This window comes from Apis mellifera, linkage group LG4, assembly GCF_003254395.2.
Source record: "Apis mellifera strain DH4 linkage group LG4, Amel_HAv3.1, whole genome shotgun sequence".
Taxonomy (NCBI): domain Eukaryota; kingdom Metazoa; phylum Arthropoda; class Insecta; order Hymenoptera; family Apidae; genus Apis; species Apis mellifera.
Genome location: NC_037641.1, coordinates 4,444,793 through 4,459,369, shown reverse-complemented (window position 1 = coordinate 4,459,369; position 14,577 = coordinate 4,444,793). Strand labels below are relative to the sequence as shown.

General features: G+C 44.1%; 1 protein-coding gene and 1 long non-coding RNA gene across 2 annotated transcripts; one reads left to right on the top strand and one right to left on the bottom strand.

The window, feature by feature from the left end:
* Positions 1-2,267: 2,267 nt before the first annotated feature.
* Positions 2,268-5,335, bottom strand: apd-3 (apidermin 3). The gene is made up of 4 exons (NM_001174145.1): positions 5,281-5,335; positions 3,015-3,303; positions 2,560-2,928; positions 2,268-2,425 (listed from the first exon to the last, which is right to left on the bottom strand). The coding sequence occupies exons 1-4, from the start codon at positions 5,290-5,292 to the stop codon at positions 2,268-2,270; spliced, it is 828 nt and encodes a 275-aa protein (NP_001167616.1). The 5' UTR covers positions 5,293-5,335.
* LOC113218711 lies at positions 3,310-7,874 on the top strand. Its single transcript, XR_003304498.1, has 2 exons — positions 3,310-3,690; positions 4,655-7,874. It is a non-coding gene; the product is annotated as an uncharacterized LOC113218711 (long non-coding RNA).
* Positions 7,875-14,577: the final 6,703 nt, after the last annotated feature.

Here is a 14,577-nt window from a genome sequence, read left to right as displayed (position 1 = left end):
ACTGCCAACGTCCTTACGTCACGTCAAATCGGTGAAATCGTTTGTTCCACGCGAATCAATTTAACCGCCATCAACGGACGGCCGCATATTTTCGTGCACATGCATTTTGTGTTCGGCGTGATGGCGCCGTACATCTTGCGAATTTCGAGGGACCTTTCGTCGTTAACCGGCAATTTCGACTCGGACTCGAAACTTTCTAACGAGTGGAGAGACCGCTTCTTAGTCGTTAGGAAAACCGAGCAACAGGCGGTCGATTCGGAATTTAAGTGTTTCGTTAGAGGCTGCTTCCTTAAACGTTTCAGAGAGAAACGTGAGGGAGGGGAATTGTCTGAAAAATTAGTTGGTACAGATTAGCTTTGAGAACTAAGTGAATCAATCTTGAAGAAACAGATTATCGAATTATTTTGGAAATTGGAAGATCAATCGATGCTTTTATCGATTGAAATTCATTAATAATTTTTCATTCGATCCGACATCATTGTCTTGTATAATTAATTAAATTTATTTAGTCGAAACGATTGAATTAAACCGTTTTTTAATTATTGATGATATTAATTGAATTGAACTGATTATTTTATCCGAAGGAAGGAAGGAAGAATCGTTTTGTATAGAAAACTATGATTAAAATTCTACAACAAAAATGATCGATGGATCATTTCGAAATGAAATCGAATATTACATTAAATTATTCGTGGAAAGGATGGAACGAATGAGTCTTAATTAGGGTTGAGTCTCGATCGAGGACGAGAAATAATCAAGATGATGAGTTTTAAATACTGATGCTTTATTTTATATAAAGTATTGTATAAATGTATAAACGCTATAAATATGTGGTATCTATCTATGGTGGTGGTGGGGTGCTAGTCGTGATCGCAAAGAAAGGGTATGACGAGGGCGGGCGGGGTCGGGGGCCGGCAGCGGCGCGCCATCTATTTACATTGATTCACTCACGGGAAGGGCTGACCTACCATAATCTACCGGTCTCTCTCTTTCACTAACATATAACACGATTATATAATATATGTGTAGTGTGTGTATATATACGAATACACATATAGCAATAGTGTGTGTGCGCGCGTGTGGCAATGTGTTCATATATATATATACGCGAAGGAAGTAGTAGTAATAGTATGTATACATGTATATATATATAAAGAGAAAACATATATGCGCATGGACGAGTAATGTAATAATAATATGTATGCTTGAGTGCGGCAGTGAGTATAACAACTTGTGAGACCGATGCGAAGCGATCGATGATCGTCGCCCGGCTCATCGGAAGAGAGAGAGGGGGAGAGAAAAAGAAAAAAAAAAAAAAGAGCGGTAGACATAAAAAAAACGTGTGAAGAGTATATATCGGCGGCCTTACGCGGATGGTGGAGGACGTAAGGGAGAGAGAGCGCGAGAGAGAGAGGGTGGGGGGAGAAAAAAAAATAAAAAAATAAAAAAAATAGAGAATACTGCCGGAGCAACGGTGGGTGTTCAGAAAACAGAACAGAACCCAGTTGGTCCAACGACGAAGCGCCAAAGCTTGTCCACTTGCCGGGTCCATGGACGGAGCAGCCGGGTTCAACGTGCTTGCGTTGATTTCTGGGTAAACTGGCGCGGTGGTTTCCAGGTCCTTTGATATGGAAAAACCTGCGGGTTGGGTTGCCGATTCGTCCGATCGACTCGGGCCCGTCGTTTGCGCTCCAAGATCGCGACGATCCAAGATGCCCGCGCGTCGCGTTTCCGCCGTCGCGACACCCGGTGGCCGGGCCAATCACGGCTTCGCCACGTCTTCCTCCGCGTCGCGATCGCGACACGACGATGATGAAATATAAAGAAATTGACTAAATTTAATCCGTGCCCTCGTCTTGCGATCGAGGGGGGACGAGTCGCGGAGTCTACTCGACGAGGAGGCGGGACGCGAGAGCCGCGGATCACGAATGGCCTGGGGCCACTGGTGTGCAACACTTTTGCCGAGATCTGAGCCCGTGATCGTGGATGGCAGGTCGTCGAAAGAGGAGCCGTATTCGTTGCTCGGCAATCAACACGCGCCTTTCACACCTTGTCTCGATATATACCGACTGGATTACTTGTGATTAGAATATTCCGACTAATATACCGACTACACCACTAACGCCGGCGCTATAACCATGTTCCTAGGTTGGACGAAGCTTTGGGAAGAAGACGTTGAGCGCGTTTGAGGATCGTTTGAGACCGGTAAGTGACTGTGGTGGGTTTGCCGCCGTCGCCGAGCCGAGATCGCTGGGGCCTTAGAACGTCTAGTACTTGCCGAGTGCCCCGGGGATGATAGCTCCGTGAGAGCCGAGTCCAGCGTGGATGGCGCCAGACGGTCCGTTGATCACGGCAACACCACCGTCGTGTCCGCCAAGGCCAGCGCCGTATCCGGCGGCACCACCACCCACAACAGCGATGGCACCTGTAAACAGAGATCCAACAACGTCGAAAACAAACATCGACAAGTATTCCTCTCCTCTTTCTTTCTCGCCTTTATTCATTCTTCTCGTAATTTTCTCGCGGAATATTTTTCGTCGAATGGAAGGAAATACAGACCAGCACCACCGAGGCCGAGAGCTGGACCGGCGAGACCGCCAGGCGCGGCAGCTGCAGCGGATCCAGAGCTTCCGTCGTCACCGTTGATGTTTCCACTTCCGGCATAGAAAGATACAACTCCCACGGATGGTCCTACCAAGTTAGCGGCACCCTGGGATGGTCCAACGAGGGTGGAGGTACCAGCGGATGCACCCACGGAGGTGAATGGGCCGGTGGCTGGTCCTACGAGTCCAGCTGGGCCGGTACGTGGTCCACCTACGTTCTTGGCACCTTCTTGGGGTCCAACGCTGTCAGATGGTCCGCTCTGGGGTCCAACGTTAGCCTTGGGTCCTTCGGCAGGTCCAATGTCAGCCCTGCCACCGATCACTCCTGCTCGACAGAACCAAAGGTATTCCGTCACCAACGTCTCTCTCTCTCTCTCTCTTTTCTTAAACGATTGATCTTTGTTTACGCACCACCAGAGACAATCTGTTGAACACCAGCAGCTCCAGCCGCCGCCGCGGATCCAGCGGCGTAGCTGGCACCAAGAGCGGAGGATCCCAAGCTGGAGGCACCCTCTTGGAGAGATCTCGCGCTGCCGGCACCAGCTGCCAGACCACCAGAGAGACTAGCACCTCCGCCGACCAGGCCGACTCCAGCGAGGCCAACGCCTCCGTAACCGCCATGACCTCCGGCCAGGGCATAGCCGGGTCCGTGCGCGATTCCGGCGCGCGCCGTCGCCACTGCCAGACAGGCGAACACAACCTGCGGACCGGTCGTCACGGGTCAACTCTCATCGTCTCTACGTCCTCGTGATAGCCAATTGGATAGTTGTTTCGGCTCGTGAAAGGCTCGTATAACTCGAAGTGAAATCGGTGGAGGAAAACGAAGACGAGCTACTACTATCCTTCCCGATTCCACGGAAGCGATTACCAACCCGACCTAACCGCCGCCTAATTCAGCCTCCCATTGACTTGGCACCGATTACCACCGAGCCTCGAGTGTAACATAACCACGGCTTTCACTTTCGATACCCGTTACACGGTTGCGGATCCACGTTCCACGCCATCGAGAAACGATTCCCGCCACCTGGGGGGAGGGAAATCGTCGTCCCTCCAGCCTTTTAAACCGTGAAAGCAACGATGCGATCAGGTTGTTGCCTCCTTTAATATCAAAGTCCGCGATCACCGGATGGAAGTCGAGCGTGAAATTTCGCAACGTTTACTACGGAAAACTCGAACGAGAATTTCGTAACGTTTTCGCAACTCCGTGGAAAGAATTCACGCCTAGGTATCGAGACTTATACTTATCCTTTCGATCGACGCGTATATAAGGAAGGAGAGAAATTATTTTTCGAAAAATTTTGTTATCTCGCGAAAAAGGAAGAAGAGAAAAAAGAGAAAATTGGCTCGCGTTTCACGCAATCGCGTATCTAATCAGATTCTCGATTCATAATTAATCGACGACCAGCGATAATTATCGGTTTGAAAATACTCGGTGTTTATTTTCCTTCGGAGAAAAGAATTTCGATCTCGACGATTTCCACCTTCCTATATTGGTGGAAACGACCGGTTCTCTCGGCCGGCTTACCGCGAATCGATCGCGAATCGAGGAGAAAATCGGTGAAACGAGCGGTGGAAAGAGGTCGAACTGGCTTCGATCGATTCTCGTCTTGTCGAAAAGGGAACTGCTCTTCCAAGGAGGAGCGTTGTCACGCCCAACTCTCTCGAGCCGCAGCAGCGCTTAGAAACGAGCACACTACCCGGTATTATGCATATCTAACTCTCTGGCGAAACTTTCACATCCCGGTTTACGTGGAACCCGGGCGATCCGTGTGACGTGGCCGACCGACGCGTTCTCTCGCGATCCAACGATCGGAAAACTGCGATTGTGCCGTTTCGAAACGCGCCTTTTGCATACGCCCTTCGTTTCGCGATTTATGAAATCGTGTTGAACCACTTCGTTACGTTCTCTCGATTCAACACTCCAAGAGATAACACTCGCTCGTTACAGATACATGACTCGAAGAAACGAATATTTTTCTTTTTTCTTTTTTCCTAAGAATTGTAACAAAGTGAATCGATCGTGCTAATTTGGATCCTCCTTGGATTTTCAGGAAGGAATGAATCGAAGAGAGGGAAGAGTTACTCGTGAATGAAGATGCGCCAAGAATAGAACCGGTCGTGGGTTCAGCGGCTGAATGACGATGATACTATTACAACCGGTTCCGCGGTCAGTGTACCGTGTAACGAGACTTCTTGCCGCATGAATGGAGCGCGTAAGAAGGGCAAAGCCGATTCGACGTTCCTTCTCTACGAACCATTGGTTGGCTCGAGGAAAAAGAAAAGAAAAGAAAAGAAAAGAGAAGAAAAGGACAGTGACATTGAACGTCGATAGAACTGACATCAGAATCCGATCGGCTTTCGATTTTCCTCCAGCTTTTAGCGACTCTATACTTCGCGAAAAGATATACCGTCACCGCCGCGTTATTCTCGAAGAATAGAAGCTCTGAGTTACTCGCGTATCCCGGAGAAACGATTCCCAAAGGGGAAAAGTCGATGGAAAACTACGCACTCTATGCAAAAAGTCCGAAAATTGCATTGCGAAAAAGATGGATGGAATATCGCGGTTCAAGAGAGCGATATATGGAAGGCTGACGATGGAAGGTGAGGAAAAAGCGCGAATACGTTTCGTTTCGTTACACCCCACGAAATAATCACCAACCCCGTGGTGGATACTCACAAAGGCCTTCATGTTTGGTGTGTGTATGGTGGGCTGGTAGTCCGGTGATTGACTGACTTGGGCCGGGCCGGCGGGCCTTATATACGCCTAACTCTACTCTGGCTACGCTCCACAATCACCATCCTTTCGAAAGCAAGGCGCTCCACCACCCTCCCCCCAGAAAAACTATAATCCACGCCGTACCAGCGGCCGGCGCAGAGCCATACCTAGTCCCACCAGCTTGGTTTAGGGGGCGAAAGAGGGGACCCCTCCCTCCCCTCGCTTTTGCCCATAGGTTGTGAGCTTGTTCGCGGGTATTCCACGGCTTCGTCCACGGCAGGGAGTAGTGCAGCCTCCTACTCCACCCGCCCCACCATCTTGGCCTACACACCAAGTGCAACGCCAGGCACCACCCGGGTTACCTGGTCACCACGATACCCAACTCTCTCGTGTCCAGGCGTGGTGCACGAGGCGTGCAACGGTTGCACGACACCGGTGCTTAGGAGTCGTAATCCGCCCGATTCCCTGACCTCTTCCTCTTTCCCGCACAGGTGCACTCTGTGTGAGGATGGCATCGATCGAGATCGAGGGTGTGTTTTTCTTTTTCCCTCTTTTTCGAAACTCTTTGAATTTATTTTACTCGCAGAGAATATTCTTCTCCAGAGAGGAGTAGCTTTCACTCTCGACGTGCAATCCAGGAATCGGAGAAAAGTACGTGTTTTTATCTAAAGAAAGAAAGAAAGATTGTCGAAAGGATGGAGATACGACCCTTTCGATTATTCATATTCTATCCTTCCCGATTAAAAATATTTGTATCTGAAATATAAAAGGAAATATTTATGGTGTTTAATGACGCAATCGTGTGTGCCAAGGAAACGAGGATCGATCAGCTGATCCGCGATTGCACGTTCAATTTTCTTTTCTTTTTTTTTTTTTTTAGCTCTTCAAGCCAATAATGACATAAGAAACGAGAGACATTAAAAAACAAAAGTGGAAACAGGCAGCAGGCATTCCTGTTAACACAGTCGCAGGAAGTTTCGATTGCAACAGCGTGAGATTTAGCCCTGAAAAGCGTGCAATTTCTCACGATCTCTCGTAAAGAAGTAAAAGTGCGGAATTAACCGTGCAAAACTCTAATTGAAATTTCGCGAAGACGACAAGAGCAAGGATGACCTCGTAGATCTCGATTCGAGATCCCATTAAACCAGCTCCATCTCTTAGCTCGCCGAGAAAGGATAATAAAGAGGAGAGTGTGCGAGAAAGAAAGAGAGAGAAAGAGCGAGAGGAAATGACGGCAAATCTAAGAATGGTGAAGCGCTTGGACCAGATTATGACCCAGGTCATTACCTGGAAACCTCGCGTCGAGAAGGAGCGTGGAACGCTTTTCTAAAAGAGTTAGGAATTACGGGCCATTGAATGGCCTTAAGAAACCTGAATTCTTTTCTAAATAGATTGGCTGCCGCCGCTTGTTACTTATTACCTCAACCTACTAATTCCCATTGGCATGGTGTACAACCGGCTGCAACTTGGAAACAGGATCGAGAGAAAGGGGTTGCCCCTCGATTACGAATTACGCCAATTCGTCAGATTTCAATATTCACGTTTCTTTTTCTTTTAATCGAACTCGATTATTCCTGACGAACGATGTCTCTCTCGTTGCAACGAGAGAACGTGGACAGGTTGGAAGCGTAGGAACGCGTGTTACGTATAGGGAACAAGGACACGCGGTTAATTATTAGGAGAAATTCAGTTTGCAAAATTGGCCCATTACCGGAGCCCACGTTTTTCATCCATCCTCTAACGACGTAATCCGACGTAATGCTCGTCTAGATCAACCGGCGGCATCGATCCCATGTTCGCAGTTGCCGAACAAAGAGAAGATTTGCTACCTCCTCCTCCATCTAGAAATTCTTCGCGATATATTTACAAAGATAACATTATACCGGTTCTTCTTCTTCTTCTTCTTCTTCTTCTTCTTCTCGCGAGCCGAGCCGAGCTCGATCTACATAATTGTGCAACCGTTGATCACCGATCCACCCGCTGTTTACCAAAGAAAAATCCCTCCGTTCTATCCCTCGGCTGTTGATAAAACGGTCTTAAGCGGTACGCTTCGATAAGCGGCTTTTGTTGTATCGCGCGCCATTATCTTCCCTTATCGTGATTATTCCACGCTAACCGAGGCGTCTGATTAAGGGCAACGGGAGATATCAGGCGTGAGAAAGGGAGATGGAAGTGGAGAAGCGGAAGAAGGGAAGAAAGAGAGAGAGGAGGAATACGAGAGGAAGAGAGAGACACGATTAAATCATACTTTTTAATTAAACCACGCTTCCGAAATGACTCCTCATACGTGAGCGTATAACACAGCCGGCTAGTTTTCCGCCTCGTGTGCAAAGTGAAAGCCATTATATTATTTGGCGTACGCGAAAAATTCGCCGATCTATTCGCGAAAGTCGCCCGCGCACCGTATCTTTTCTCGCTAGCCCTGACCGGTTTCGAATATATATATATAAAAGCCGTAGCGGCGGCTCTACTCGCCTCTTTTCGCTCTTGGCCACCCTCGAAACTTGGATCGATCGATCGCCAATTAGACACGCGTCTCTCTTACGAGAAATACGGATCGTTTCCTTTATCGTTTCATCGTAACCCGATCGGTGATTCCAAAGGATCGTCTTTCCTTTTCTCGACGATGGAATGGAAGGAAAGTTGCGCGTCCGGCAGGGAGAAACGCATTAGAATTCCATTAGAAGGATAAAGGAAGAAAGGCAGGTGCGCGGAGAAAAAGAAAAAATATGGCGCGATAGATTATTCAACGAACGGCGAACAAGCAATTGTGCAATCGATCGTTTCTTTCTTTCGGTTCCCCACGGTGTCACGGTTGACCAATAACGGCCCTATTAATATTGTCCGTTTTATTGGAAACTTTACGTTCCGTCGAACGCCATCGATAGAAAGACACGTTTCCTACGTTTTCTGACCTCGTTTCCCTCGCTGTCTTTTTTTTTTTTTCCGTTTCGTATCGATATCCATTTGGACAGGATCGATTCGATCGATACCACACGCGCCTACGCCCCCCTCCCCTGATAAAACCACTTTCTCGTGGCCCGTGCAATCGAATCGAAACTAAACTAAACTCGCGTTCCTCCAACTACCGTATCGAACAAATATATGCATCTATCTATATACTGCAATGTCTCTCTCTCTCTCCAATAGGACGAATGCCCATTCCAATCCGATCCCCGATTAATAGGGTCACAATTTTCGCCCGGAATATCGAAGCTTTTCGCGGGTAAATTGGCTTCACGATGATGCATCGTGTTAAATTCGTGGCCGAGGATTGGATTAGATGGAGAGAAAAAAAAAAGAGCAATGTTCAAGGAACAAAGTTTGTGAAAGAAGACGTCTCTAATCGAGATTGGTTCCCGCGTACGATGAAGTTTGGTGCGAATACGGGGGCAAAATCGGTATATGCGTTCTCGTGCATCGATCGCCACCAATCGGAGGAGCGTGTCCCTTTCTCTGAGTTGTTCAGCTGGACCTTAACGAGGTGGGCTCGTTGTACAGCTCACCCTTGAGGGATAGGGATTGGAATTGCGACCTTGGCGACGAGGTTGGAAAGGCGAGCTGTATAAAAAGAAAGAAAAAAAGGTTGGAATTTATTATTTTTCTTTAGAGACCAATCAAGTATTGCGTGAATCGTGAAGTTGTTACTGTTATTTTCGATGACTGATATTGCGAGCTACTTTTTTCATTAGTTTCATATGAATTTGAAATTTTTGATTATTTGAATTGTTGTCGAGTAAATAATAAATTCAATGAGTACAATGAGAAAGGATATTTCACAAAATATTCTCGTTAGTGTTACGTAACGATGTGTCGAATTTGTTTCAAATTTGTAAAAAGTTGTACAAGCGCAACAATTATTCAATTAATTCCTTATTATATCTTCTATCAAATATATTTCTAATTATTAATCTGATAGGATACGAATCAATTTATGTAATGTAATCGCATGCCTAACCCATTCCAACTCGTGTAAACTTTTGCGGCAACATAGCGGTATTATAAAATTTCTTATGTAGTTTATTAATTCAGATAATCAGATACTATCAAAAAATTTCATTCATACAAATCTGATATTACAATCTACGATTACTACTAATTAAACCAAGAATGTTTATATACACGTTTACGAGAAATTTAAACGAATAACAGTAATAACAACAATAATAATGATAAAACACCAAAAATAAAATGATCATTTTCAACAATCGGATGAATGAAACGAGTCTCCATTCACTGTTCTTTAATTATTAATATATACGATATTTATTAACCGAGCAACGTTTAAATTTAACGTGTAAATTTAAACGCATGCATAAAGTATTAAAAATACTCGTTACAACATCATTTCTTCAATCAAATTTCCATATTCTTCAATTAAGATGATAATAATAATAATAATAATAATAATAATAATAATTTCCATAAAGATCCGCAATTTAATTACGACGTTGCGCGATAGCTGCAAAGGATTAATAAGGAAATTCCGGGTCGGGAAGGAGGGAAAACGGATCCTCGTCCTCGCTCGAAAAGATCCTCGCCGGGAGAAACTCCTCCTCGATAAGGCGGCGACACGCGCGGACAATGACGCGCGCCGCGACTTGCCGCGATGCGCGCCCGGCCTCGAGTCTGCTCGGGGATTTTTATGTAACACGAGGATGTGAAACCGGAGAAATTTTCACGGCGAAGCGGGTAATCCGTGGGAAAAGCGTAGTCGTTCCACGCGAGTCGTGACGACAACGAATGCAAGTCTACGACTACGAGATGTCTGACTCGGGCTAATGCGCCGAGACCGCGTCTCTCGACGCACGTGCTCGTCGCCTCTTTCTCGTTCCAATTCGCCCCAGTTCGCTCTCGGTTCATCCGAGTTCAACTCTCCTCGTAAAACCGATGCATTCTCTCCCGTACCATCGATCCAACAACCGGTGGAAACATTTCGCCAGACGATCGTGCGAAAATACAAATTTATTCCACGCGGGACGATCGATATTTCCAATTTTTCGGGGAGGAGGGAGAATGGAGCCAACTTTTTTTTTTTTTTTTTACGATCGGAGAGCGAAATTAAAATTGGTGGTAATATTTTTAGAAATTGCGAGAGAAGATTGAAGAAAATGTTCCTCGAGTAAAGTAAAGTTTCCAATTTTTTTTTTTTGAAGAGGAAATTGAGATTAAAATTGATGGTATTTTTAATTCTTAGATCGGAATTTTAGAATTGAACGTGTTCTGATAATCGAAATTGCGAATTATTATTATTTTTAGAAGATTGGAGAGTAAAGGATATTTAGAAATCGAAAGTTCATAAGAATGTGTGACGTGGTACCACGTCCTTTCACAAGGTGAAACGGAAAAGTTTGACGTGTTACCGTTCGAGGTTAAGGTACAGGATATCAACGTTAACAATAAATTAATATTACAAAGAGAAATTTTGTAAAATTTTCGTACAAAATTTCCATTTACTCTCCAAAAAAAAAAAAAAAGAATTAGAATCAATCTTCCATTCGAGAATTTCGAAGCTGGTTAAAAAGCTGACTCAATTCTCCGTCACAATTATCACAACAATCGACCGATTCATCACTCGTGAAATTCATTCCGTTCGATGGAATGGTAATCGGCCAATAATGGCGTCTCGATAATGTGAACCGAAATGGTTGCTCGTTTAACTCGAACACGCATCAACGCGTAGATTTATTAGCGACAAGTTTCACCCTTTTATGTAATTCGTGCCAACTATGGATTGGACCCAGGAAAATGGTAGACCGCGGAATCGATCGAAGACACGTCGGAAGCGCGAAATTCGCGCGACGATTTCGCAACTGCGCCGCAAATTGGCGAGAAATTTTAAATTAGTAAATTCGAGCCGCGCAATAATTTGGAAGATTTGCCCGTTCCGAACGAATATACATATTCTCGAATACGTGGACACGCAGCGTGGAAACGGAGTCACGTTGACCACAGCTGCGAGCGAGAGGATCGCCAAAAGTGCATAATTGTCGTTACGCAACCAGGCAGGTCGCTTTCTATCGTTTTATCATTGAAAATCGAGCAACATTCTTGCTAACGGTTCGCGCGTGCACTTTCCCCGTTGGTAAAAAGAAGAAACTCGATAGCATGCACTTGGCCTGCAACTTATGTGTTCATCCTTCCAACGGATGGAATGTCGAATATTCCGTGTTTCGAAATGTTTTTTCTTTCCTTCTCCTCTCGGATATTTTCGGAGTAATTTAAATTCTTTTTATTAAAAAAAAAAGAAAAGAAAACGTTTCGAGTGGATCGTATTTGAGCGTGAATCATGTAATTTACGAGCAAATGATTTTTTTCTAGGTGAAATCGTAGAGGAAGGTATGAAGGTCGATGCATCAGCCGATTGGAATTGTTCCTGAAATTAAAATATCTCGAATTAATAAATTATTTATCGCTAGAAAAATAACCAAGACGCGAATATACATTTAATTTCATAGAACGAAGTTGAAATATTAAGTAAAAGTTGATTCGATAGTTTCTCTCGAAGAATGATCAATTCAAAAAAGAGAAAAAAATAATCTTTTTACTATTGCTTGCAAATCTAACTTCTGACTGTCCACCATATTTTCTTATATTACTTCCTTATTTAAAATATCTTATCTATTATAATTCTTCTAGATATATTTACATAACTTCCTTTAACTTTTAGATAAAATAAGAACGATATACGAGCTTTTTCCAAAACTTATTCCAAGACCAGATTCGATTCATTTTCTCTCCCGAGAAAATGATAGAAATATCATTTCTCATCTGTTCAAAATTATTCCTCCAATACTCGTATCTTCGAGGTTGCCAAGATCCTGCGAGGAAAGATATAGGTCGATGAATAGAGCCGGTTGTTACGATGTCAGGGGGAGAGGAAGGAAAATCGAGCACAAGTAGCGACGAATACACGCTGCCTCGCCTCCGCTCGCGGCGTGCCGCGGTTCGCTTCGGCAACTAGACTCGAAAGTATCTTACGCAATGTAGACGAAGCGAGATAGTGTGGGCTACCGCCGCCGTCCAGAGCTCTGCCCATCATTTCCGTGTTCTGCTCGCCTCTGCCGCATTTGCCAACGACAATCCACTGCATTGTCCGCATCGTTGCCTTCCCCTCCCTCCTCGCACGAAATTTTCGCTCCTTCCCTCACCATTGCATCGTCGAAGTGGAAAATATCGCCAATATCTCGATCATCGAAACTTATTAATTTAACCCTTTCACCCTCGATGATTGCGGTTCGATCAACTTGGAGAAATTGGATAATTTCTTTTCTGATGAAATTGATGATCGAATTTCGAGCGTATATTTAATTTTAGTTTTCTTTTTTTTTTTTTAGGAAAAAAGATCTTCGATAATTCAAATTTGGTTCAACAAGAATTTCACTCGTCTCTTCGAATAAAATCGTCCACATCGAGGCAATATCTTTCGTCTATAATAACGTTTATTGTAAAAACGAACGTGTAATTTTCGTGCTTCCAAGCAGAAAATGGCCAGCTTCTCTCATATCACCTCGAGCAAAAAGATACAATTAGAAGAGAAGATGTGAAGATGTGTCATTGAGGCAAGAAAATTCACATCTTCGGGATTGACATTTCACCGTAACAATTAATCTCCTTTTTTCACAGATCTTCGATATCGAAAGCGACAGCCTGAAATCTCGTGTAATCCATCTAAAGCACAATGCACGATGAAATAGAGTTTCGCCTCGTGACTCATATTCCATCGTAATCTCGTTAAATTATACCTCTGGCTCCGTCGTGATACCGTCTTCGTACCTGCCTCATCTCAATTTCTAGGGAATTCCATGTCTAGGGAAAATCGAAAGACAAGGATAATGGATTCGATTGCTTGTTTTGCCCCTGAAACGAGATATATCGCTGATCACCACGTTAAAAGGTGTTAATGGAATTGCGCGAGCAATTTCGACGGTGCTCGTTACCCTTGCGTGGTTTTTGAAGTATTACATTTTTACCCCGATGGAAAAATTATTCCACGATGGAGAAAGGAAAGAAATGATTCGTTGAAAACAGGACAGGGAGAAAATTCCGCCCTTCCAACTCGACGTTGCGTCGTTTTGCACGTCGGTTTCATTTTTTCCATTATTCGACGACGCGTTGTTACGTTACTTCTCGCTCAACAAACGGATGGACAAACAACTAAACAATTTTATCGTGATTACTGGCTCACCGTTATTGGTAATATCGCCGGATTGAAGCCTGGGTATCCTTTGATTAAATCAAATTTATTCAGGGAAATGTTTTCCAGTGGATCGAAAATTTTTAATCGAATAAAATCGTGACAGGGAGGAAAGAGGGGATTCTTATCGTTGAACAAAATATTCTCGTCGATTAACAACCACACGTTCGTCTGAAAAAGGTACAATCTTAAATTAATATTAGCACATTGTTATTTATTCAATATTATTAAATATTGTCTACGAATACCATTTTAACGTAACTTTTTACATTAGCATTATTTTCAATGTTTCCCGACTCCTCTTGCACGATTACTCCTTAATCAACAATATTAATGAATTGATAAGTTTTATAAACTCTCGTTGCGCTGATTTCACGCATTTAAAGCTTGCACAATTTTCTTTACATGATTTATAAATATTTCGCTTATAATAATTTTAATATTCCAATACACCAACCTTCGTGATACTTGTACGAATAAAATCGATTAAATAGAGAACACTGGTCCGTACGTGGCGTCCGTACGTTTATCCACACGTGTAACGTTGCAAGCGTAGAATTTTCCACGACAGAATTATTTTTTTCCTATTTTTTTTTTTCTTTTCCCTGCCGCAATATCAGTTCTCGCTTGCGCGAACAAGTCTGTCAACCTTTTCTGTCCCCGTTGCCTTTTCCACTCGTGACACGATCGTGTCCATTGGTGCCACTGAACTAGAATTACCCGTGTACAGGCGAGCCCGACCGGACAATAATTAACACACCGATAATGACGATAAGAATCGAGCTGTTTTCGATTGTTAAACCGGCCACGTTCACCGCAACGCACGCGAAACATTGAGCGCCCACCCACCTTCCTACGCCTTCAAATGTCTTTTATTTCTTCTACTCCCTTTTTTTTCTCTCGACAGCAGCAAATTTAAAATCTCGTTGATTAAAAATTATCGCTCGTAAATCTCTCGATTTTTCAAATTCGTTTTACAAAGACGAATGAATTTTTCGAAGCGACATCCGTTCTTTCGTTTATTTTTTTCAACGTGGCTCACAAAAATATTTAAGGCCTTT

Excerpts from the sequence above, each read along its gene's own strand:
- apd-3 (NM_001174145.1), bottom strand. Across the intron at positions 2,929-3,014 it reads TCAACAGATTGTCTCTGGTG|GAGTGATCGGTGGCAGGGCT; the intron begins GTGCGTAAACAA and ends TCTGTCGAGCAG. Across the intron at positions 2,426-2,559 it reads TCTCGGCCTCGGTGGTGCTG|GTGCCATCGCTGTTGTGGGT; the intron begins GTCTGTATTTCC and ends CTCTGTTTACAG.